The sequence below is a fragment of the Schistocerca gregaria genome, chromosome 3 (genome assembly GCF_023897955.1).
Source record: "Schistocerca gregaria isolate iqSchGreg1 chromosome 3, iqSchGreg1.2, whole genome shotgun sequence".
Classification (NCBI taxonomy): Eukaryota; Metazoa; Arthropoda; class Insecta; order Orthoptera; family Acrididae; genus Schistocerca; species Schistocerca gregaria.
The window spans coordinates 346,454,221-346,479,005 of record NC_064922.1 but is presented as its reverse complement, the minus strand read 5'-3'; the positions used below and the strand labels follow the sequence as shown (position 1 = coordinate 346,479,005).

Genomic DNA, 24,785 nt, shown 5'->3' with positions numbered 1-24,785 from the left:
TTCTCAAGGCTGTCAATTCAGCTAAGTACCTGGGTGTTAAAATTACTAACAACTTCAGTTGGAAGGACCACATAGATAATATTGTCGGGAAGGCGAGCCAAAGGTTGCGTTTCATTGGCAGGACACTTAGAAGATGCAACAAGTCCACTAAAGAGACAGCTTACACTACACTCGTTCGTCCTCTGTTAGAATATTGCTGCGCGGTGTGGGATCCTTATCAGGTGGGATTGACGGAGGACATCGAGAGGGTGCAAAGAAGGGCAGCTCGTTTTGTATTATCGCGTTATAGGGGAGAGAGTGTGCAGATATGATACACGAGTTGGGATGGAAGTCATTACAGCATAGACGTTTTTCGTCGCGGCGAGACCTTTTTACGAAATTTCAGTCTCCAACTTTCTCTTCCGAATGCGAAAATATTTTGTTGAGCCCAACCTACATAGGTAGGAATGATCATCAAAATAAAATAAGAGAAATCAGAGCTCGAACAGAAAGGTTTAGGTGTTCGTTTTTCCCGCTCGCTGTTCGGGAGTGGAATAGTAGAGAGATAGTATGATTGTGGTTCGATGAACCCTCTGCCAAGCACTTAAATGTGAATTGCAGAGTAGTCATGTAGATGTAGATGTAGATTTAATTAAAAAAGTAATTCCTTCCAAAAAGCAATTTCAGAGTAATGTTTTCGGTAAGTACCAAGTTTTAGATTTTGAAATTTTCTCGGGAGTTCAGCTGAGTGGCATCGTCGAAGTGGAGCGATATTTCGGCAAGTAGATTTCTTGCCACCTTCAGGTGGTCCTGGCATGGACGGGCGGTTCCGCTGGCGAGGTGGGCGAGAAGTGCACAGCCGGGACACGAGCAGTGGTCCTCGGCCTCTGAGTCGAGAGGGTGAAACACCGATGATGCGGGAGAGGGACGTCTGTACCTGTTGTGATCCAAACTCTTCTCTTCGTGGGGTATGAATGGATCTGCCCACAGACTGTCTCTGTGCTTTGAAGACGCTCAAGCTTGGGCTGCAAGCATTACGAAGCTGGAAACTACCGTCTTTATTGAACAGCTCATGATGTAGCCGGATCTCTACAGATTCCTTTGAAACACAATCCGAGAATGTGTTGACCTGTTTTTAAGAACTTGGCACCGTTGCACGTCATGTTATGCTCATTGGAGAGGCTGTGCTCCGCCACCGCTGACTCGGTTGGTTGTTCCTTATCTGTGTGACCCTTGTGATCCGCGCGTCTTTATTGTGTCGGCCCGAATGGTCTGATCTACGTACAGGCTTCCGCACAGGGTATGGTAGACTCCTGGTATTCGGAGTCCTACGTCGTTCTAGGTCGTTTACTAAGTGTTCACAGCACTATTACAGTAGTTAGTGGCTATTGTGATTTTATAATAACTACACGCGAAGTAGCAAACTCATTTCACCTTAGTTTTCCACATTAAAGTTACGGAAGCTAAAGCATTACAGTGACAATAACACACAGTACAGGATATGGCAGTTACACCTCATAAAATATCTTTTTGTTAAACAGAATATCCTCAGTTTGAAAAAAGTAAGAATTGTATCAAAAATTCAGGTTTCAGTGACTACAGACATACGTATAAGATTATAAAAAAAAATATGTCTTTTTCAAACATGAGAAGTGAAAAAAAAGAATGCTGATCTCCCTGCACAGACTTAAAAGGAACGATTTTTGCCTTACTTTATGACGGTTTATACATGCTATGAACCTTCCAGTGAGCAGACTGAAGCATCTTTAATCGTCCAAAGCAAACTATGCCCTAGTTCAATACGACGAGTTTTAATACAGCAACTTACGTGTCTATAAGTTCTTCCATCCAAACCAACTTAATGTTCGAAGTTCCGGAAAATCTGCTGTCGGTTTTTAGCTACTTCAGCCTGATGAACCTGACTGACCTTGACTGTGGCTTAACGGTGACTGCCTATGCTCTCCCCACAAGCACCAAGGCCTGATAAATCAGAAGATCCGGGTTGTGGAGAATTGCCGTAACTGTCTTAAAATATAGTTTCGTAACTACTTTCAAATATTTCTTTTACGGTGTGGAAACAATATAGCCAGATGTTATAAATACGATTAATAACACTCGTAATATTCTGCGTACAAATCACATACAATAGATCGTCAAATGGAATTGTGGTGAAAACTTAACGTGCTGTATGTTTCTGGGTGACGAAATCACCCTGCGTTTTTGTGAATTTCGAAAATAATACGTTTTGTATGTGTACAATGCAAGTGCTGTGCAATTCCTTGAAAAACACTTTAACCCATGCCATACTTTGTTTGATACCAGCACATACCATAAAAATTTACAGCTTCACATGAATATCATGAACAGTGTTTTCAAAGATTGGGTTACCGATGCTGAGGGAATATATGGTCTTAATATATGTGTATGCTATCGCAATGGAATTAATTTAAAAATCGAAAAAAGAAGTAAAAATTTTTGCAATAGTTTTTAATATTCTGAATGGTTAGGATTACACGCATAAACATTATGTACAGACAGTACCAAACTATATCTACAGTACATAAGCACAACAAGATACGATTTGTATTACAGTGATAAACCTAAGGTTGTACACTGAATCTATGGCTGCATTTTACATTATAAATAGCAATGTTTTATTAGATCCGTCTATATATATATATATATATATATATATATATATATATATATATATATATATATATATATATAATTTAACAGTAAAGGTATAACTTATGAAATGTTATGGCTGTCTTGACCATGGGAACAATACGTTCGTTGAAACAATGAGAACACCTCACGGAAGAAGACGTTGGGTGATTCTGTTTGTTCATTCAGAATGAGGGCATGAAAAGTGTTCTCATCTACATGAATATCAATCTCCTCTAGAAAATTGATTGCGCCACACTTATCTGTGGGTTGTACAATGTGGAGGTTGTGTTCCATGTTGTCTACTGTTTGATTATTTTTTGCAGTATGAATCGCAAACACTAATTTGCTTAAGTTGTTTTGTCGTAGGGCAACCAGGTGTTCCTTAAACCTTGTGTTAAATGTTCTATCTACTAACCCTGTGTAGAATTTTGGACAGTTATTACAGTTCAGTATATAGATTCCTGATCTTGTTGGGGAGATACTGATGGGTGAACGTTTGAGTACATCCCTCTGTTGAAGTTTATTATTAGTTGTAAAGGTGATTTTAAAGATCTTCTTTTTGAATAGGTTCGAAATGTTATATGAAAATGGGTCTACATGTGATATGACAGCATATTTTGTTGATTTTGTGTCTTTCACAATTGTTGTAGATGTCAGTTGCAGAGATTTATTGTCAGCAATTCTTTATTTTATCTTCTGGGAGAGCTTATCCATTATGGAAACATCATATCCATTATTACAAAAATGGTTCAAATGGCTCTGAGTACTATGGGACTTAACTGCTGTGGTCATGAGTCTCCTAGAACTTAGAACTACTTAAACCTAACTAACCTAAGGACATCACACACATCCATGCCTGAGGCAGGATTCGAACCTGCAACCGTAGCGGTAGCGCGTTTCCAAACTGTAGCGCTTAGAACCGTTCGGTCACTTCGGCCGGCCCCATTATTACAGGCTACTGATTTAATTGTACTAATTTTCTTTTGCTCCTCACTCTGTCTTAGGGGGATTTTATGAATACAAAGATGCACTGACCACAAGTTAGCCATCTTATCCTGGTTCAGGAGGCAGGATGTTTTACTGATGGTAATATCCATGGCTGTTCGCTTACAAAATATGTGTCAAAATGCTGCGCTGTTTTACGTATCTCTTATAGTAAATAATTTTACTGCTTATTTACTTTCTGGACGAGAAGAATTTTTGCTGTACATGGTTAATGTAAATATCAGCTAGCAATCCAGCAAGACTGGTCCCCAACGCCATTCCATCATTTCGTTTATAGACTTTATTACTAAAATTAAATAAATATGAAGTATACAACTGCGAGGATAAATACGAGTGAGAGGAACTCTGATAAATCCTATAGTTCAGGTAGGTTGAGCTTTTAGGAGGTTATTTTTCATTATGTTATTAGTTTCATCTAATCGGGTATTAGTATAACTTTTGACAATATGTAATGAGGCAAATCTAGCTGTCAGTGATATGTGGATGTCTTCGATATGTTCTATGAGGTCAGCTGTGTTTTCGACTGTATAAGTGGTTTCAAACACGTAGTAAGTGGTAAAAAGATCCTGAACTTTTCTGCTTATACAGTGCTCTTGGCTGTTCATTGGATGAATGGGACAGGATTCTCTGTGACCGAAGTGACACTGCAGTTGGGTTCATGGTTATTCAGTCTCTAATTTCATATTTATTTAAGAGGAATTTGCAGCTGTTAAGTATTTTTTGGAATTTTTGCTGTCGGGTCTGAGTGTAGTTCTGTAAAGTTGCTAGTGTGGAAAAATTCTACGTTTTTCTCAGTGTATTATGTTTCACGCACAATGACCGCAGAGTTTCCTTTGTCAGACTTCACTAAGCCCATACACTGTCACAGAGTGGCCAGCGGAAGAGTGTTAACTCAGAATAGTTTTCCTGAAGCCACTCTGTAGCAATTCTGGTCGTGTGTGCAGTCGCATTGTCCTGCGTGCCAAGTCCGTTGGAATGCACAGTACACATGAATGGATGCAGGTAGTTCAAATGGCTCTGAGCACTATGGGGCTTAACTTCTGAGGTCATCAGTCCCCTAGAACTTAGAACTACCAAAAACTAACCAACCTAAGGACAGCACACACATCCATGCCCGAGGCAGGTTTCGAACCTGCGACCGTAGTGGTCCCGCGTATCCAGACTGTAGCGCCTAGAACCGCTCGGCATGATGCTTACCTACGTGTCACCTGTCAGAGTCGTATCTAGACGCTTCAAGGGTCCTGTATCACTCACGAGTGCACGTGCCCCACGCCATTACAGAGCCTCCATTAGCTTGAACAGTTACTTGATGACATGCAAGGTCCATGGATTCATGAGGTTGTCTCCATAACCGTATACGTCCATCATCTCTATACAATTTGAAACGAGACTCGTCCGACCGGGCAACATGTTTCCAGACATTAACAGTCCAATGTCGGTGTTTACGGTCCCAAGCGAGGTGCAAAACTTTGTGTCGTGCAGCATCAAGGGTACACGAGCGTCCCTTCGGCTCCAAAAGCCCATATCGATGATGTTGCATTGAATGGTTCGCACGCTGGCAGTTTTTGATAGCCCAGCATTGAAATCTGCAGCAAATTTCGGAAGGGCTGCACTTCTACGCTAGAATGATTTTTCGTCGTTCTATTAAATGAGCACATTAAATTCCAAATCAAAGAAAACGTTCTGTTACTAACATCAAATAATTCTGCGTATTCCGCTGATATTAGACGTCGCTCGCAACACCTGCTGAGCATTTCATTCCGTCAGTACAATGCTACAACAAAATTGCAAATATCTGCCAAATACCCATAAAATCGAAAAGGCTTTGATAAAATGTACCTGACGACTCTCTGGAGAGATACCTTGTAATATACAACTTAATGTGCTTAATATCAAGATTTTACACCACCACCTGCGGCACAGTTCTATGGCAATTTTCTACGAAAGTCTTTTGTCTGATTGCATTCCTTCGTGCAATAAACTGGGAATCCGAAATCCTTATCTCTACATTATCTACACGTCTACATCTACATGACTGCTCCGCAGTTCACACTTAAGTGCCTGGTACAGTGTTCCTCGAACCACCTTCAGACTAATCTCTCTACAGTTCCACTCCGTAACAGCGCATGGGAAAATTGAACATTTCCGTCTATCAGTAGGAGCTCTGATTTCTCTTATATTATTACGATAACCTTTTCTCCCTATGCAGGCTGGCGACAGTAAAATATTTTCGGATTCAGAGAAAAAAGTTGGTAACTGATATTTCGTGCCGGCCGTTGGTGGCCGAGCGGTTCTGGCGCTACAGTCTGGAACCGCGCGACCGCTACGGTCACAGGTTCGAATCCTGCCTCGGGCGTGGATGTGTGTGTTGTCTTTAGGTTAGTTAGGTTTAAGTAGTTCTAAGTTCTAGGAGACTTATAACCTCAGCAGTTGAGTCCCATAGTGCTCAGAGCCATTTTGATATTTCGTGGAAAGGTCTCGCCGCAGCAAGAAACGCATTTGTTTTCATTATTTCCACCCTCAATTGCTTATCATATTCGTGACACACTCTCCTCAATTTCGCGATAACATGAAAAGAGCTGCCATTCTTTTGAGTTTTTCGATGTCCTCCGTCATCTTTGTCTGATGACAGCAATACAACAGCCTAATACTTACGGTTATGACGCAGTCTGGTGCGAAACTTGTTACCGTTTGACAGGTGGAGCGACTCTAGCGCTTCGACCGATGAGAAAGCAGACATTCACATGCATCGTATAGATAATGTTTGATTTTTAATTGTTTCGGTCAGTCTGCGATTTGATGGATGAGTGTGAAAATGGAGGAGCTAGCGTAAATAAATCACGAAATTAACACTATATCATATAAAGACTGGGACATTTAACCTAAGTCAATAGCTCATAAGCTTGTCACTAGAACCTGTACTTCATATCCCTGTACCCAACACAGCTACATTGTGGTTACGGAAAGTCTGTATGCCGTCAGAGCTTAAACGTTTTCAGTGTCATAATGTAAACCACAATTGTCGTGCCAGCTACAAAGACCGGCCTCTTAAATACAATGAGCTGAAGAAAAAGATGACGAAATCTGCTACTTAGTAGCGACTTACACTTTGATTTTGTCAAACTTTAACTAAATAAATATAATTAATGATGTCCGAGAGATCAACACGAGCCGAATAGCAATCTCTGAAAATTCATCTGCTGTCAATCACGCTCCCTGATGTGGAACATATCGACAGAGTCACGGGCGCAGTTTCCCAGTGTGCGCTTGCTCGGATGGTATGCCGAATTCGCAAATATCTGTCTCGTCCTCTTTTTTTATCTCGCTGTGGTATTTGCTGGCGGCTGATCAAAATTGCTACCCAGCCCAGTTTTTTCGTCAACGGTTGTATGGTTTTAGGACGAACACAGCTATCACTGTGTCAGTATATGTGGAACATGTTTTGTAGCTTATTTGTTTTTCCATTCTGTAGACGAGGTGTTAAAAACTAAGATTTTTTTTCAGTTTTCTTCCCATCAAGAACAACATGCTCCTAATTAATGAGATCCAAGATAGGAGGAAGGGCAGCATCGGTCGTAAATTGTTAAGCTGTTTATTGCAGATCGATTGGCTACTGTGTAGATATCTTAAGCGCAATTATATACAAGTCATGATGACTCAGCTTAAATATAATTGCATATGGTACCACATTTGACATTTTAGATTTGTATCAGTAAAGCAATGTGTTAACCTATGCGACTTCATTTACGATGAGCCATCATGACTTAACAAGAAATGATGGTACTACTTCAATAATATTACGAGTAAATCTATGTTGTCCAAAGACTGGACTGATGTATCTCTGCATGCTACCCTATCTTGCACAAGCCTCTTCATCTCCGAGTAACTACTGCAACGCAACCTATATCCTTTTCAAACTGCTTACTTTACTCATCTCTTGGTCTCCCTCTACGATTTTTACCCCCCCCCCCCCCCCACTTCCCTTCAGTACTAAATTGGTGTAACCTACATGTCTCAAAATGTGTGCTACCAACAGATCCATTTTTCTAGTCCGGTTGTGCTAGAAATTTCTTTTCTCTTCAGTTCTGTTCAGTACCTCCTCATTAGTTACGTGATTTATCCATGTAGTCTTCTACATTCTTTTGTAGCACCACATTTCAAAAGCTTCTATTCTCTTCTTGTCTGAACCTTTTTATCGTTCATGGTTTACTTCCACACATGGCTACACTCCATACTAATACTTTCAGAAATGACTTCCTCACACTTAAATCTATACTCGATGTTAACGCTTTCCTTGCCATTGCCAGACTACACTTTATATCCTCTGTACTTCGACCATCATTAGTTATTTTGCTCCCCAAATAGCAAAACTCCTTTACTATTTTAAGCGTATCATTTCCTAACCTAATTCACTGAGCATCACACGACTTAATTCGACTACATTCCATTATCCTCGTTTTGATTTTGTTGATGTTCATCTTATATCCTCCTTTCAAGACACTGTCCACACGGTTCAACTGCTCTTCCAGGTCCTTTGCAGTCTCTGACAGAATTACAATGTCATCGGCGAACCTCAAAGCTTTTATTTCTTCTCCATGCATTTTAATTCCTACTCCGAATTTTTCTTTTGTTCCCTTTACTGCTTGCTAAATATACAGATTGTATAACATCGGGGAGAGGCTACAACCCTGTCTCACTCCCTTCCCAACCACTGCTTCCCTTTCATGCCCCTCGAATCTTATAACTGCCATCTGGTTTCTGTACAAATTGTAAATAGCCTTTCGCCCCCTGTATTTGACCCCTGCCACCGTCAGAATTTGAAAGAGAATATTCCACTCAACATTGTCAAAAGCTTTCTCAAAGTCTACAAATTCTAGAGACGTAGGTTTCCCTTTCCTTAACCTATCTTCTAAGATAAATCGTAGGGTTAGTATTGCCTCACGTGTTCCAACATTTCTGCGGAATCCAAACTGATATTCCCCGAGGTTGGCCTCTACTAGTTTTTTCATTCGTCTGTACATAATTCGTGTTAGTATTTTGCAGCCCTGACTTGTTAAACTGGTAGTTCGGTAATTTTCACATCTGTCAACACTTGCTTGCTTTGGGATTGGAATTATTATATTCTCCTTGAAGTCTGAGGGTATTTCGCCTCTCTCATACATCTAGTTCACCAGATGGTAGAGTTTTGTCAGGGCTGGCTCTCCCAAGGCCGCCAATAGTTCAAATGGAATGTTATCTACTCCCAGGGCCTTGTTTCGACTAAGGTCTTTTAGTGCTCTCAAGTACACCTCCCTTGTATAGATCCTCTATATTCGCCTTCCACATTTTTTGCTTATGACTGGTTTTCCATCGTCGCCCTTGATATTCATACAGGTGGTTCTCTTTTCTGCAAATGTCTCCTTAATTTTCCTGTAGGCGGCATCTAGCTTTCCCCTAGTGACATGTACTTCTAAATCCATACACTTGTCCTCTAGCCATTCCTGTTATGCTACTTTTCACTTCTTGCCAATGTCATTTTTTAGAATTTTTCGGTTGCTTAATGTATTGCATTTTTATATATTTTCCTTTCATCAATTAAATTCAGTATATCTTGAGTTGCTTATGAAGTGTCCGTTAACACTGAAGAAACTGCGAAAAGGTAGGAATTTAGAAAACAGTGGAAGAATATGTTGCTTTGAAAGGTGAAATATTGAAGGCAGCGGGGGTGAAGTAGGTTAAGGGGCGAGGGCCAGTAGAAATTATCGTGAAACACAAGAGTAAATCTACATATTTTAAGTTTAGTCGCAGATTATCGTGATCGCATCAACGCGACAAGTAAATAAATCGAGAAACTATAATGAAAATCCTTTTATAACGCAAGAATAAATCCGCACTCCTGTACGTACGTACGTTATGGATTGCCTCTGTCACCGACAAGCTCAGTATTTTAAAGCATAAAATAGAGGCTTTCTGTTAAACCCGACTGCGACGAAGAAAATGCCCTGCTTTGTTGTCGTGTGCTGTACTATGGTAATGTGCGCTTCCATTTTCTTTCTCGTATTCTGTTTTTAACTTCTATAGTAGGGTATTTATAACGTTAGGCATATTGTTTCTGTCATATACATTTTCTTTTTCCCAGTATAAAATTTTAAACAAAAATTGTATACAAAACAACGTCCTGTTTCGTTTCTTCCTTGCTGTCGGTTTTACGGACAGGAAAGTGTATATGGGGCTTACTGACTTATGATTACAATACTGCTATGGAATCCGAATTATCCTACACTTTTTAATCATGCCCATTCGCATATTAAAGCCATACGAAATACTGTCATTGAAGCTACCATCCTCATAAATTCTGCAGCGGGCAGGTCTCTCCAACCCTATATACCAATGATCCAACCAATTTATCCATTCATTTTAAACGACTTCACTTCACAATCGTCGTTTCGTTCGCAATAACAATAAACAAGGCTCAGGATGGAGAGAAGTGGAAGAGGAGAATTACAGCGATGGGGAGGGGGAGGGAGGAAATGGGCAGAGAGAGAGAGAGAGAGAGAGAGAGAGAGAGACAAAGAGAGAGGGAGGGAGGGAGGAGGAAGATATGGAGAGAGAGAAAGAAAAGAGGTGAGGCACAGAGAGAGGAGTGGAAGGAGGAGAAGATAGTCAAAGGGAGGGAAAAGAGGAGATGAACAGTTAGCTGGGTGTTGGGGTGGGAGGGAGGCGGGGGGGGGGGGGGGGGGGGGTAGGAGTTTGGGATGTAAATCCAATACTCATGCAAAATTAGCAATCGCGAAGCAGTGCCGGGTTCGGTGGTACACACACATAGCTAAGAACAAACACCAACATCTAGCAGGAAGTTGGAAATTTACATTGTGAGAATTTACTGCAGACGAGGCTGATATAACAGATTACATTAAACTCCGATAACAGAAATATGGTATAATACATTGATTACACAAAACTATTACTGATGGTCTTCGAGACGATGTGAGAAGAGACAATTAAAGTTTTGGACGTGGCAAAACTGAAAAGCAAAAGGCATGAAGGGAACAAAACAGAAACATATATTGGGTAGATGGAACTATACGTAACGCCAGATTTTAAAAATTGCACAGACATTGAAATGCACAAAGAGTGAGTGGAGCAATATTGTAATTTTTTGACTTGGCAAGAAAAAAGATAGACCGGACTTGAGAAACTTCAGATGTATCAGCCGCTGCTCCGTAATGTGCAACATTTTCTCTCAGATTATCACCAAGCACACAGAATCAGTGTGCATTTTCAGCTTTGACTTACAGCATTGAGACAGAGACTTGTAATACGAAAAACCATTCAAACATCCATAGTTTAAGAGTGCAGTATAGGGAGACGCATATTGAGAGTTGCTAGGAGCGGAAAGAAGAGAAACAAATGGCTCGGGGAACATAATGTAGTGGAAGACGCAATTGTAATGAAAATGAAGTAGTGGGCGAAAGTATGGCTGATGGATTAAGAAAGTTGTCTGCTGGGTTGCTAGATACAAGAAAAGGCGGAGCTTACGACCTAATGGCAGCTGGCTGAATGATTTTAAAAACATCCTGAAGTGGCATGGGTGAGTATAGCTGAAAACTGCAATGCATGTATGAGTCTAGAAGAACCCTCCATTCCTGAATCGATATCGAATGGTTGTTGACAACACCAGTGCGCTGTAACGAATGTCACTGGCACACAGTTGGTTGTTCAACGTATCTATAAGGAGAACAACTCCTCTTCGATCTCATCCTAGGTAATGTCACTAAGAAATGGGAAAAACAGCTAAAATCTCTGGAAGCCATTCAATTTGATTGAACAAATGATAACACGAAGATCCACCGTTTAACATTCGGAGATGATTCCACAGTGCAAGCGGACTCATAGCGACATAACATACAGAAGTCATCAAAGAAAGCGCTGAATAAGCTGGCATACAAATCTCTTTAGAAGAAACCGAGTCCCTCTGCAATAAATTTAACATTTACAAATTAAACAGGTAACATAGGCAAATTAAAAAGAGTCAGATGCTTGCAGTATGTAGGTGAGGTCATTCATCCAACAGGGTTAGAAAATCAAGCAGAGAGGATTGGAGTACAAAAACACAAAAGAGCGTACGGGAGAATGTATGACATCTTAAAAAAAAAAACACTGCATGTCCAGACATTCAGAAGTTAGAAATGGAGTCACGGTGTTCAAATATGAAGCTCTGTACCCGATCGAAACGTCAGGTCTCCAGTTCTCAACAGAAAAGGCGATATCGAAGACATCCTGACGAAAAAACAAGATTCTTAGGAGAATTCTTGGCTCAGAGAAAGCGAAAGACGGATACAGACTGAGTTCCCATAGAGACACAGAACAATATTTAACCTGACAACAGATATTAGAGACCGAAGTTTAAAATTTTATGGATGTGTTTATAAACGCCCAGCCTTACGCTTACAAACAATATTGTGAAATGTATAGGGAAATTAAATAATACGCTTTGGATCAAACACGTTATAAAGGACCACGAGAAATCCCAGATAGAAGATGTGGAAGTAGAAGACAGGACTCTGTTCAATCAAAAGGTAAACCGTTGAGTAGTACAGCCAGAGAATGAGATTCCAAAGAGACCATGAACGAACTGGGCAGTAGGACAAAGAACCCACGGAGACAGAATGAACGACGGGGTAGCGAATGTAAGAGCACTGTTTGATCCAGGAGACTCCATACGTAAACATTAGATTGGTGGATCAGTTCATAGCGTTTTTTTTCTATTCCGGTTGCTACAGGCTTACGTATCGACTGTCATTCTGTACTTGTAGTTCACTGTTGCTGTTTGAGTTTATATGTTGTCATTTTGAGATAGAAGGTGGAGGTGTGGACGCTATAAAATGGAGTGGCAAGTGGATAAATCGGAACTTTTCAGATTTAATTTTCTCGTTTTAAGGAGGACCGTTTTGGTATTAGTATCTCTCAACGTTCGAGAAGACCTTCGGGGTTTGATGAAGATCGTTTCAACCCATTAATCGACAATGGTCCACGACAGTTTACTCGAGAACTGGCGGAAGTGATGAACTGTGATCATTCCACCATTGTGCGAAATTTGCTTACAATGGGGAAAATTCAAAAATCAGGCGTTTGGATAACGCATGCGGTAGGCCAAAATAACAAAATTTAGCAAATGGCCATGTGTGCATCTCCGCTTGTTTCTCATCAATTGGCTCGTGAACAACACGGACCACTCCTATCCTGTATCGTTACTGGTGCCGATAAACGGTGTCTTTATACTAATATGAGAAAAAGAAAGGATGGTTGAGCCCTGGCAAAGCAGCAACTTCTCGCACAAAGACAGGCACGCATTCACCGAAGATAATGTTAAGCATCTGAGGGGTTAACGACGGTGTGGTGTACTACGAATTGCTTCCCCGTGATACAACCATATGACCGCTGACATTTATGTTCAACAACTGAGACGTCTTGCAGACACAGTCCAAAAACAACGCCCAAGAAAACTGCGTGAACTGATGCTACTCCACGATAACGCCTGCCAGCATTCTGCTAAAATGACAAAAAGCGCTTTACAGTATTTAGGTTGAGAAGTGATTCGGCACCCACCTTATTCACCTTATCTAGCGCCCTCAAATTTTCACATCTTCCGCTCCCTATCGAACAACCTTCAAGGAACTTCCTTCTCAGATGAAAATGCTCTTCGAACATGGCTCGACGAGTTCTTCGCCTCAAAACCACATGATTTCTACAGTCGCGTACTCGAATAGTTACTCCAGCGTTGGCAGACGGTTCTAAACAGTGGAGGAGAATATATTATTGATGTCTAAAATTTCTGATATGTGTATCTGCTGTGTTTATTAAAAATATAGAATAACGCTACGAACTTTTGCGCAAACTAACAATAATATCAACAATACGTGTTATGACTAAGTTACTTGGTATCTTGTATTAATATTAGTGATTTATTCATTGAAGGGTCAAACGTAAGTAAGTGTTTAATGGGAAGATAACAGGACATAATTTCCTTGCTTCGGCGTAATATTTCAAAGCCGGCCCCGGTGGTCTAGCGGTTCTAGGCGCTCAGTCCGGAACCGCGCGACTGCTACGGTCGCAGGATCGAATCCTGCCTCGGGCATGGATGTGTGTGATGTCCTTAGGTTAGTTAGGTTTAAGTAGATGTTAAGTCCCATAGTGCTCAGAGCCATTTGAACCATTTTTTGAATATTTCAAGTGAGGTAGTTCTTACATGAAAAGCTACAGCAGTCGCCACACAGATCTTGATGAATGATTACCTCTGTTACAGGAGCTGATAACGACTCTCTACATCGGTTTCCTGGGTCTAATATTCGCTTCGTTCCTCGTGTACCTCGCCGAGAAGGACGCCAACCCCACGAGCTTCTCCAACTTCGCAGATGCCCTCTGGTGGGGGGTGGTGAGTAATCGCAGAACAACAACACAATGCCATTTAGGAAGAAAAAACAAAATAACTCTAGTGCGTTATGTGAATTTTTTTTCACTGTCAGTCCAGTTCTATTCTACAACAGGTAACCTTATCCTAGACTGGCAGAAACTTCATGTTTTATCCTCTGTTTACAGCCACGATTTTAGTCTCATTGTAACTACTCCTTGTATACTTTTCTAAAACATTTGGTTTCCTCTAGTTCTCATTACCTCAAGTGAAACGATGATCTCAATAATACGTTCTGTCTGTCTCTTCCCGCATCTCGTGGTCGTGCGGTATCGTTCTCGCTTCCCACGCCCTGGTTCCCGGGTTCGATTCCCGGCGGGATCAGCGATTTTCTCTGCCTCGTGATGGCTGGGTGATGTGTGATGTCCTTAGGTTAGTGAGGTTTAAGTAGTTCTAAGTTCTAGGGGACTGATAACCTAAGATGTTAAGTCCCATAGTGCTCAGAGCCATATGAACCATTTTTGTCTGTCTCTAAACAATTTTGTTTTTACTTATTAATGTTCCATTATTTTATTGTTCTAGCGTTATGAAACAGCTGTGAAACCTTTAGCCTATTGTCTGCCAGGTCTAACTTCTACAATAAAATGAAGGTTATCAGTAATGAAATAAAAAGATGAAAATCCTACCGATATACATTTCCAATTCGGTTGGTCTCCAAAGGGCTTTAGCTTAACAGATCGTCTCATACAAGGTTCACACACAACGCCTGTACGTCTTTCTTCAGGTTGTCAAAAGGACCTTCCGTGATTTCAAACGTCGTTATTCTCGTTGCACAAACAATACAGAAGTGCAACTGCTGCGTTGTGCAACCAACCAATTGAACATACTAGTGAAATCATTAGTGAGTGGTGTAAAAAGGATTCCTTTGCAAAAGTATGCATTCGACGATAACTTTCGGTAAATATGTTAGTCACCATCACAAGAGAGATCAATAAATTGACTATATTCTTTGTTTCAAACTTTTTAGAAATTACCCTTGCTATTACGTAAGGAGAATACTGAGGTCCAACTATCAAATTATCACATGTCGTCTACCGAACAGGTAAATTCGTTACGCTAGTAACATACATTGATATCCCAACAAAATGGTACATCGACTTGTCCAAAAATAACATTTGCGTAATGCTCAAGCGACACAGGAACAACAAATAATTGTTACTGGAGATGCGATGGTGTCCTCCTATACAAGTAATTCTTTAACGAGTCTTTTACACGAAAGTAGGTACAAACGTCAGTATATGTACTGCCTATAGTTAGACTTAATCTCACGTAGGACTACATCTGATACCAATCTGCTAAACCACTGACTAATAAATTGGATTTCGGTTTTAGGTTCACAAAATGTGACGGCTGAGGCAAATTTCTTGTGGAATAACGGACTATTGTCGCCTCGAAAGCTACACTGTTGCGGACTGTTCATTTAATGCATATTGAGGAAAACAGACCTATGGTTTCCCTGGACGAGACTTGTGAGTCCCATAATTATAGGACCAAATATGCACTGAGATAACAAATATCATAGGATAGCGATATGCACATGTATAGGCGACGGTACTATCGCGTATACAACTTATAAGAGGGCAGTGCACTGGCGGAACTATCATTTTTACTCAGGTAATTCATGTGAAAAGGTTTCCGACGTGATTATGGCCGCACGACGGGAATTAAGACACTGAATGCGGAATGGTAGTTGGAGCTAGACGCATTGGAAATGCCGTTCCAGGAATCTTCAGGGAATTCAGTATTCCGACATTTACAGTTTCAGGAGTGTGTGTCGAGAATACCATATATCAGGCATTACATTTCACCACGGACAACGCAGTGGCCGACGGTGTTCACTTAACGATCAAGAGCAGCGGTGTTTGCGTAGGATTGTTAATGCTAACAGACAAGCAAAATTACTTTAAATAACCACAGAAACGAACTGCGGACGTACGACGAACGTATCCGTCCGGACAGTACGGCGAAACTTGGCGTTAATGGGCTATGGCAGCAGACGACCTACGCAGTTGCCTTGACTAACTGCACGACATCGCCTGAAGCGCCTCTCCTGAGCTCGTGACCTCGTGACGACAATGTGTCATGTCAAGAGGGCCACAGCTGTTCTCCCTTGATTTCAAAAACCCAATTCGAGCGAATGATTGGCAACCCAGATCACCCAGCATGAATCCCATCGAACATTTATGGAACATAATCGAGAGGTCAGTTCGTCCACAAAATCCTACACCGGCAACACTTCCGCAACTACGGACGGCTATAGAGGCAGCATGGCTCAACATTTCTCCAGGGGACTTCCAACGACTGGTTGAGGCCATGCCACGTCGAGCTGCTGCAGTACGCCAGGCAAAAGGTCAGACACGACATCTGGAGGTGACCTATGACTTTTTTCACCTCAGTGCACCTGGCACGAGTCCTGTGGAAATAGAGACCATGATGTAGGTGTACATACTTTTGTATAGTGTATGTCGTTGTTTTCTTTCGGTGAGGGAAACAGTGATGAACGACAGTAACACATGAAAATGTAAATTTTATGGGAGTATGGGATATTCTCAGTCCTACATATATTTAAACTTTTCATCATGGATGGAATGCTGGAACGTAATCGTATGATAATTTTAGATTACGAATAAATTTGCCTATGACTTTAAACACAGTTTTGAGTTCCTTTTTATTTTATCGCGATCAATTTCGGGGCTAGCATCTCCATCCTCAGCTGCACCTAATACATATACAGGTGTTGGACAAAATGTGGGAACACCGCGAGAAATTCGTGCTTCAACAGACGGTCAGATGCTAGCCAAGTCTGCAGCTTACGCTGTTGTATTTGACCACGAACACCACCTGTGCAGTCTCCTCGATAAGCTCCGGATGTTAGTCGTGGTCAGAAGAGTGTTCTGCATGGTCGTAAATGCAGAATGTCGGAACTGAGTGAATTCGAACGGGGGGAAAATTTTTGGTACTTCCGTAACCGTGGTGGCAAAGTGTTTGGTTTTTCAAGATTCACCGTATCGAAGATATTGACCAGATACTTCACGAATGATTTACTAGTGTTTGGACCACTGAAAGAACTAAGAATTTTCTTTCGCGGGTCAAGGCATGCGACACGGTGCACAGATGGTTGTACAGACTTCCAAGCGAATTCTTTTCTGCGGGCGTTCAGACAATTCGTACACTCTGGACAACTTACTTTAAGCATTGTGAGCATTATATCGAGAAGTTTTACGCCACTTATTCACAAAAAATAATATTGACAATTTTCGTGTGATTTACATTGTTACATCACTTTGAGTGAACGAAACTTTGTATGAACGTTACTGTCATCCACAGAATGTACATAATCTTTGCCTCTCGTGATGCCTATGAACTGACTTCACGATACTTCACACTAAAACCACCTTACTGTTTCCATTCGTTGTACTGAAACATGCACAGTCGAATCTGATTTAATGTTGTTAACGGCTTTTGAAATTTCCCGTGTTTTGTTTGACTTGGCCTATAAGCCTCCGGTGGTTATTGGATCTCACAGAGAAGATACCGTGATCAGTCCTAAACTGTATATCCCGTTCCTTGGACTCTGTGACTGCTACGCTTCAGTGAAGTTAACGCAACCCGAAACAAGAAAGCTTTCTTATTTGAGTTGGTGGCAAACAATGATAATCACTAAATAATGTAGGCTCTATCGGTTATTATTGCGTCAAAGACGGCGCATCCAAGATACAGTTAAAATATTGACCTGGTTAATTTTCTAACAATTTAGCAACACTTTTATTTTAACCTGTTTTCGAACATCCTTTTTGTCGACATCGTGTTGAACACTTGTCGCAATGAATGAATGGCCTATACGTTTCCTGAATAAAACTCCTTCGACTTTCGGTTTTTTATATTTTTTTTCCCGATACATATTCCGAAACATAAGCGTCATCAGCAGGTTTTCCAAGACCAATTTGAGGTTTACGTCATCTTATCGGGAATTTTGTAGACTCTTATGATGAAGCTGTAACTCTTAAATATGTTTGGGAAATTAAGATTTTATAAACCGAAATACAAAATACAGACTCTTATTCATACACGTATAACAAACAAGTGTACAGTAGTGGAAATCTGTATAAAGGCATGGATACTTCCAGGAATATTAACATTGTCGCTTGGAATAGTGGTGACAAATGTATATGCAACAGTATGAAATCCGGCATGCCGACAAATGCAGTCAAATGGTACCGCGTTTGTTCTCAGCAGTACAGTATGTAACAAGACGTCAACGATTCACGTGGTAGACGATGGGACACGATATAAAGACAGTCGGTTCTGTGTGGTGTTAGTGTACGCGTACGTTCCTTGACGGCAAATAGGAAACAGACGACATTAGTGACAGTGGATGTTGTGTACATAAACCACCATTGTGACAATGCTACGCGGAAAAATGTTTCCATGTGATGGAAAAGCAGTAATCGGTACACACAAGGAAATGGGACACTCTAATCGTCAAATTGCCAAAATGATGAACAGTTCAAATACAGTGATTGATAATTTCAATAGATTTGACCCACGATAAAGGAAGATATGGACAAAGTAGAAATATCTGTGGCATAAAAAGGGTTACTTTTGCTCTAAGCAAGGGCCACAAACCATTATTCTTCTCAACTGATTGATAATTTACAGTTGTCAGTAACTGCCAGATATGTACGATAAATTTTGCCACATGACAAACATCTTGCATTCAAGAAACGACTGCGGGAAACCTCGTTAACACCCAAAAATAAACAAGTTAGTCTTGAGCTCGCTGTTATGAACTATATACTGGGATAATGTGATCTCCAGTGATGAGAAGAAGTTTAATTTAGATGGGCAGGATGTATTTCAGTATTATTAGCATAATCTGAGAACAGAGCAGCAGGTAAGAATCAGGAGATATTTGGGGGTGGAGGTCTTATGATTTGGGGAGCCTTCTGCACTGAAGGTAAACCACGCATTTCTTGGCTGAATAGTAGAATGAACTCTAAAATGTACGCTGAGGGGTTAAAAGCAGACCTGATTAGAACGTATGAGGACCTAGGGGACGAAAGTCTAATGTTTCAACGAGATAATGCAACTACGTATGGCTTTGCTAGAATCAAAAAACGGTTTGAAGATCAAGATATCGATGACTTGCCCTGGCCTGCACGTAGCCCGAATCTGAACCGCGTTGAAAACAATTGGGGAATACTTTCAAGGCGCGTTTATCGCAAAGGAAGGTAATTTGAGGCCGTATGTGACCTGGAAAGAGCGTTGCGAGAAGAAGGGCGACAATTTCACTGCAAGTACTACAAACACTAACAGAATCGACACCGAAGAGAATTTAGGAGATAAATTGGAAAAACGGATGTTGGACAAAGTACCAACAGTGCAATAACACAACGGGACAGTGAGTGCATTTGTGCCAATTTGTAACCAGGAAATGCAAATACCATATTTTTTTACACGTGTTATGAAAAAAACTTTGTAATTCCGTCGTGATTGTTTATGTCTTCTGTGTATCTACTGCTTTCATAGTGAATTTGATACATGTACACTTCAGACACTGGAGTATTACTTTCTTGCAGCCCTGCCTTTATACTGAATTCCACTACAGTATATTTGTGCAACCATTATGGATCCGTTAAAAAAATAAACTGTCATTCGTAATGGATAAGTGTGTACCTTGTAAATGCATTTAACACTGGTTTTACTGCGGAGTATTGATAATATTCTAACCTGTTCGCTCCAGAATTATTAAAGAGTGGTATCTCGTTCGTCAGTGTTGTGCGCTCTTCAAAAGAATTTGTGGAACTGTATGTGAAAGTGTTCCGTATGATATCGAATCGTAACTGATAATTACACTCCTGGAAATGGAAAAAAGAACACATTGACACCGGTGTGTCAGACCCACCATACTTGCTCCGGACACTGCGAGAGGGCTGTACAAGCACTGATCACACGCACGGCACAGCGGACACACCAGGAACCGCGGTGTTGGCCGTCGAATGGCGCTAGCTGCGCAGCATTTGTGCACCGCCGCCGTCAGTGTCAGCCAGTTTGCCGTGGCATACGGAGCTCCATCGCAGTCTTTAACACTGGTAGTATGCCGCGACAGCGTGGACGTGAACCGTTTGTGCAGTTGACGGACTTTGAGCGAGGGCGTATAGTGGGCATGCGGGAGGCCGGGTGGACGTACCGCCGAATTGCTCAACACGTGGGGCGTGAGGTCTCCACAGTACATCGATGTTGTCGCCAGTGGTCGGCGGAAGGTGCACGTGCCCGACGACCTGGGACCGGACCGCAGCGACGCACGGATGCACGCCAAGACCGTAGGATCCTACGCAGTGCCGTGGGGACCGCACCGCCACTTCCCAGCAAATTAGGGACGCTGTTGCTCCTGGGGTATCGGCGAGGACCATTCGCAACCGTCCCTATGAAGCTGGGCTACGGTCCCGCACACCGTTAGGCCGTCTTCCGCTCACGCCCCAACATCTTGCAGCCCGCCTCCAGTGGTGTCGCGACAGGCGTGAATGGAGGGACGAATGGAGACGTGTCGTCTTCAACGATGAGAGTCGCTTCTGCCTTGGTGCCAATGATGGTCGAATGCGTGTTTGGCGCCGTGCAGGTGAGCGCCACAATCAGGACTGCATACGACCGAGGCACACAGGGCCAACACCCGGCATCATGATGTGGGTAGCGATCTCCTACACTGGCCGTACACCTCTGGTGATCGTCGAGGGGACACTGAATAGTGGACGGTACATCCAAACCGTCATCGAACCCATCGTTCTACCATTCCTAGACCGGCAAGGGAACTTGCTGTTCCAACAGGACAATGCATGTCCGCATGTATCCAGTGCCACCCAACGTGCTCTACAAGGTGTAAGTCAACTACCCTGGCCAGCAAGATCTCCGGATCTGTCCCACATTGAGCATGTTTGGGACTGGATGAAGCGTCGTCTCACGCGGTCTGCACGTCCAGCACGAACGCTGGTCCAACTGAGGCGCCAGGTGGAAATGGCATGGCAAGCCGTTCCACAGGACTACATCCAGCATCTCTACGATCATCTCCATGGGAGAATAGCAGCCTGCATTGCTGCGAAAGGTGGATATACACTGTACTAGTGCCGACATTGTGCATGCTCTGTTGCCTGTGTCTATGTGCCTGTGGTTCTGTCAGTGTGATCATGTGATGTATCTGACCCCAGGAATGTGTCAATAAAATTTCCCCTTCCTGGGACAATGAATTCACGGTGTTCTTACTTCAATTTCCAGGAGTGTATATAAGATACCAAATGTACTCTCATTCATTACATGTAGTTCACATACTACGGTGTCTCTGGGTGTCTGTTACTTTTCAGCAGAAACCGGAATGTTCAGTGTCGAGACGAGAGCGGACACACTAGTCCAGGCAGCCATTTGCGCCGGTTTTTCATCATAATTCTAGTTTCCGTGTCGTGCGGCTAGGCACCCACGGGCCTATGTCAACTCTGATATGTGAGAAGCGCGAACTGTCTACGGATATCACTGGGGTAAGCTTTCCCACCCTTCAGTAAGAGCCCGTGAGTGGTCTAGGACGCGGCGTGGTTTTACAGGACGCCAGGCAATACGTTTGTCAAGCATTTCCAACGCCCAGTTAACCAGTTAATGGGTTTGAAATTGAGACCCATCGCACCTTCTCCTGTCTCTAAAATGCCCAGTCTTCACAATAAATTCCTGTTGATTCATCCCGGCCTTACAGTACATGAGTCGGAATTTAAGATCACGTCGTAAGTGTAACCCTTCATATTCTTCAGCAGGATATGTTTCATATTTTCCATTGCGGTAAGGCGATCACTAACTACGACAACACACATGCGGCCACAAATGCAGATACCATGCCACGCCAATTCGGACTCTTGCCAGGGTCTCTCGAGTTGATGTACATATTTCGGCATGTGCTGCTCTCTTCTGCATCTCCACGTACAAACCCATGACAGAGACAAACTCCGACTCTACTGGAAATAAAACGGTTTCCAATGATAAAATAACCTACAGACAAGGGTTCTGGCAAACAGAAGGTGAGCTTCGTGATAGTTCTTTCTTACCTGTACGGTTGCACGTAAGCGTTAAGCGCAGCGAACTACACAGGACGCCGCAACAGAGTTGCAACCAAGTCAAGATACTGACCTTACAAATGAAAGCGTAACGATGCCAAGGTTGTCGAGAGCTAGCGCAAACAGTTCAATAACATAGCATGCTAAGTCCAAACACACAAGTAGGGTCACTATTGACAAACGACTATGGCGCGAACTAATGCGCTTCATAAACAAGGGCGGTTTGACAGGCAAGGTACCTAGGAAACTAAACAGACTGGTTTCACCGATTTTTTTGCACCTGTCGCAATCCTGGTGCGCGTAAAGTGTACTGTCGGCAGCAAGTCGACATGCTTAGAGTAGCCCGCATCTCGTGGTCGTGCGGTAGCGTTCTCGCTTCTCACGCCCGGGTTCCCGGGTTCGATTCCCGGCGGGGTCAGGGATTTTCTCTGCCTCGTGATGGCTGGGTGTTGTGTGATGTCCTTAGGTTAGTTAGGTTTAAGTAGTTCTAAGTTCTAGGGGACTGATAACCTAAGATGTTAAGTCCCATAGTGCTCAGAGCCATTTGAACCATTTGCTTAGAGTACCTATTCCTAAAGCGGAGGCCGTACCAATATTGCTGTCCACCGAGGATGCAACAACACTCAGAGAGGGAATTTGAGCTGCAACGTCATTCCTCGTAACCAGTTCCTCGAAGTTTAATGGGAAACCGTGACTCCAGCTGCTCCTCTCAGGTCTTTTTGCACCTCTGCTGAAGTAGCCAGGTGACTGCACATCGCAATTTAGGCTTCGTGTGCCGATCTGAATCCACATTGTTACATTTGTGGCGATTGTACAGACAACGAACAACAGACGGGAGGTATTGAGATCCAAAGGCAAGGAAACACAATGTCAATTCTTCTTATACAAAATCAGTTGTCGTTTTGACTTGTATCAGATGTCCCAGTGGACGCCCTGTCTGTCTCATTGCGACTCACTGACACGAGGATACAAACTTTACTCTCAAGCCTCATTTGGATCTTAAATTTATGTCTACAGGTACCGCAGTATGATGTGGCTGTTGATATCGCGAAATAGTCATGGTAAGAAGGTTTGCAAAAATAAGGCCATGGGTACTACCGGTGTAAAAATATAATTAACGTCCCAGATGGTGAGAAACGTGCCCAGCAAAATCTTTTGGAAGGTGTAGATCAGAGAACGATATGTTGTTGTTGTCTTCAGTCCTGAGACTGGTTTGATATAGCTCTCCATGCTACTCTATCCTGTGCAAGCTTCTTCATCTCCCAGTACCTACTGCAACCTACATCCTTCTGAATCTGCTTAGTGTATTCATCTCTTGGTCTCCCTCTACGATTTTTACCCTCCACGCTGCCCTCCAATGCTAAATTTGTGATCCCTTGATGCCTCAAAACATGTCCTACCAACCGATTCCTTCTTCTAGTCAAGTTGTGCACAAACTTCTCTTCTCCCCAATCCTATTCAATACCTCTTCATTAGTTACGTGATCTATCCACCTTATCTTCAGCATTCTTCTGTAGCACCACATTTCGAAAGCTTCTATTCTCCTCTTGTCCAAACTAGTTATCGTCCATGTTTCGCTTCCATACATGGCTACACTCCAAACAAATACTTTCAGAAACGACTTCCTGATACATAAATCTATATTCGATGTTAACAAATTTCTCTTCTTCAGAAACGCTTTCCTTGCCATTGCCAGTCTACATTTTATATCTTCTCCACTTCGACCATCAGCAATTATTTTACTTCCTAAATAGCAAAATACTTCCTAAATAGCAAAACTCCTTTACTACTTTAAGTGTCTCATTTCCTAATCTAATTCCCTCAGCATCACCCGACTTAATTTGAATACCTTCCATTATCCTCTTTTTGCTTTTGTTGATGTTCATCTTATATCCTCGTTTCAAGACACAGTCCATTCCGTTCAACTGCTCTTCCAAGTCCTTTGCCGTCTCTGACAGAATTACAATGTCATCGGCGATCCTCAAAGTTTTTACTTCTTCTCCATGAATTTTAATACCTACTCCAAATTTTTCTTTTGTTTCCTTTACTGCTTGCTCAATATACAGATTGAATAACATCGGGGAGAGGCTACAACCCTGTCTCACTCCCTTCCCAACCACTGCTTCCCTTTCATGCCCCTCGACTCTTATGACCGCCATCTGGTTTCTGTACAAATTGTAAATAGCCTTTCGCTCCCTGTATTTTACCCCTGCCACCTTTAGAATTTGAAAGAGAGTATTCCAGTCAACATTGTCAAAAGCTTTCTCTAAGTCTACAAATGCTAGAAACGTAGGTTTGCCTTTTCTTAATCTTTCTTCTAAGATAAGTCGTAAGGTCAGTATTGCCTCACGTGTTCCAACATTTCTACGGAATCCAAACTGATTCTTCCCGAGCTCCGCATCTACCCTTTTTTCCATTCGTCTGTAAAGAATTCGCGTTAGTATTTTGCAGCTGTGACTTATTAAACTGATAGTTCGGTAATTTTCACATCTGTCAGCACCTGCTTTCTTTGGGATTGGAATTATTATATTCTTCTTGAAGTCTGAGGGTATTTCGCCTGTCTCATACATCTTGCTCACCAGCTGGTAGAG

At 42.1% G+C, this 24,785-nt stretch overlaps 1 protein-coding gene across 1 annotated transcript in view; it reads left to right on the top strand.

The window, feature by feature from the left end:
* LOC126354187 (potassium voltage-gated channel subfamily KQT member 4) overlaps positions 1–24,785 on the top strand; it is a 969,743-nt gene that overhangs the window by 601,996 nt on the left and 342,962 nt on the right. The window contains exon 5 of the mRNA XM_050003638.1: positions 13,940–14,068. Within this exon, the coding sequence (XP_049859595.1) occupies positions 13,940–14,068 (129 nt within the window). The remainder of the gene's footprint in view (positions 1–13,939; positions 14,069–24,785) is intronic.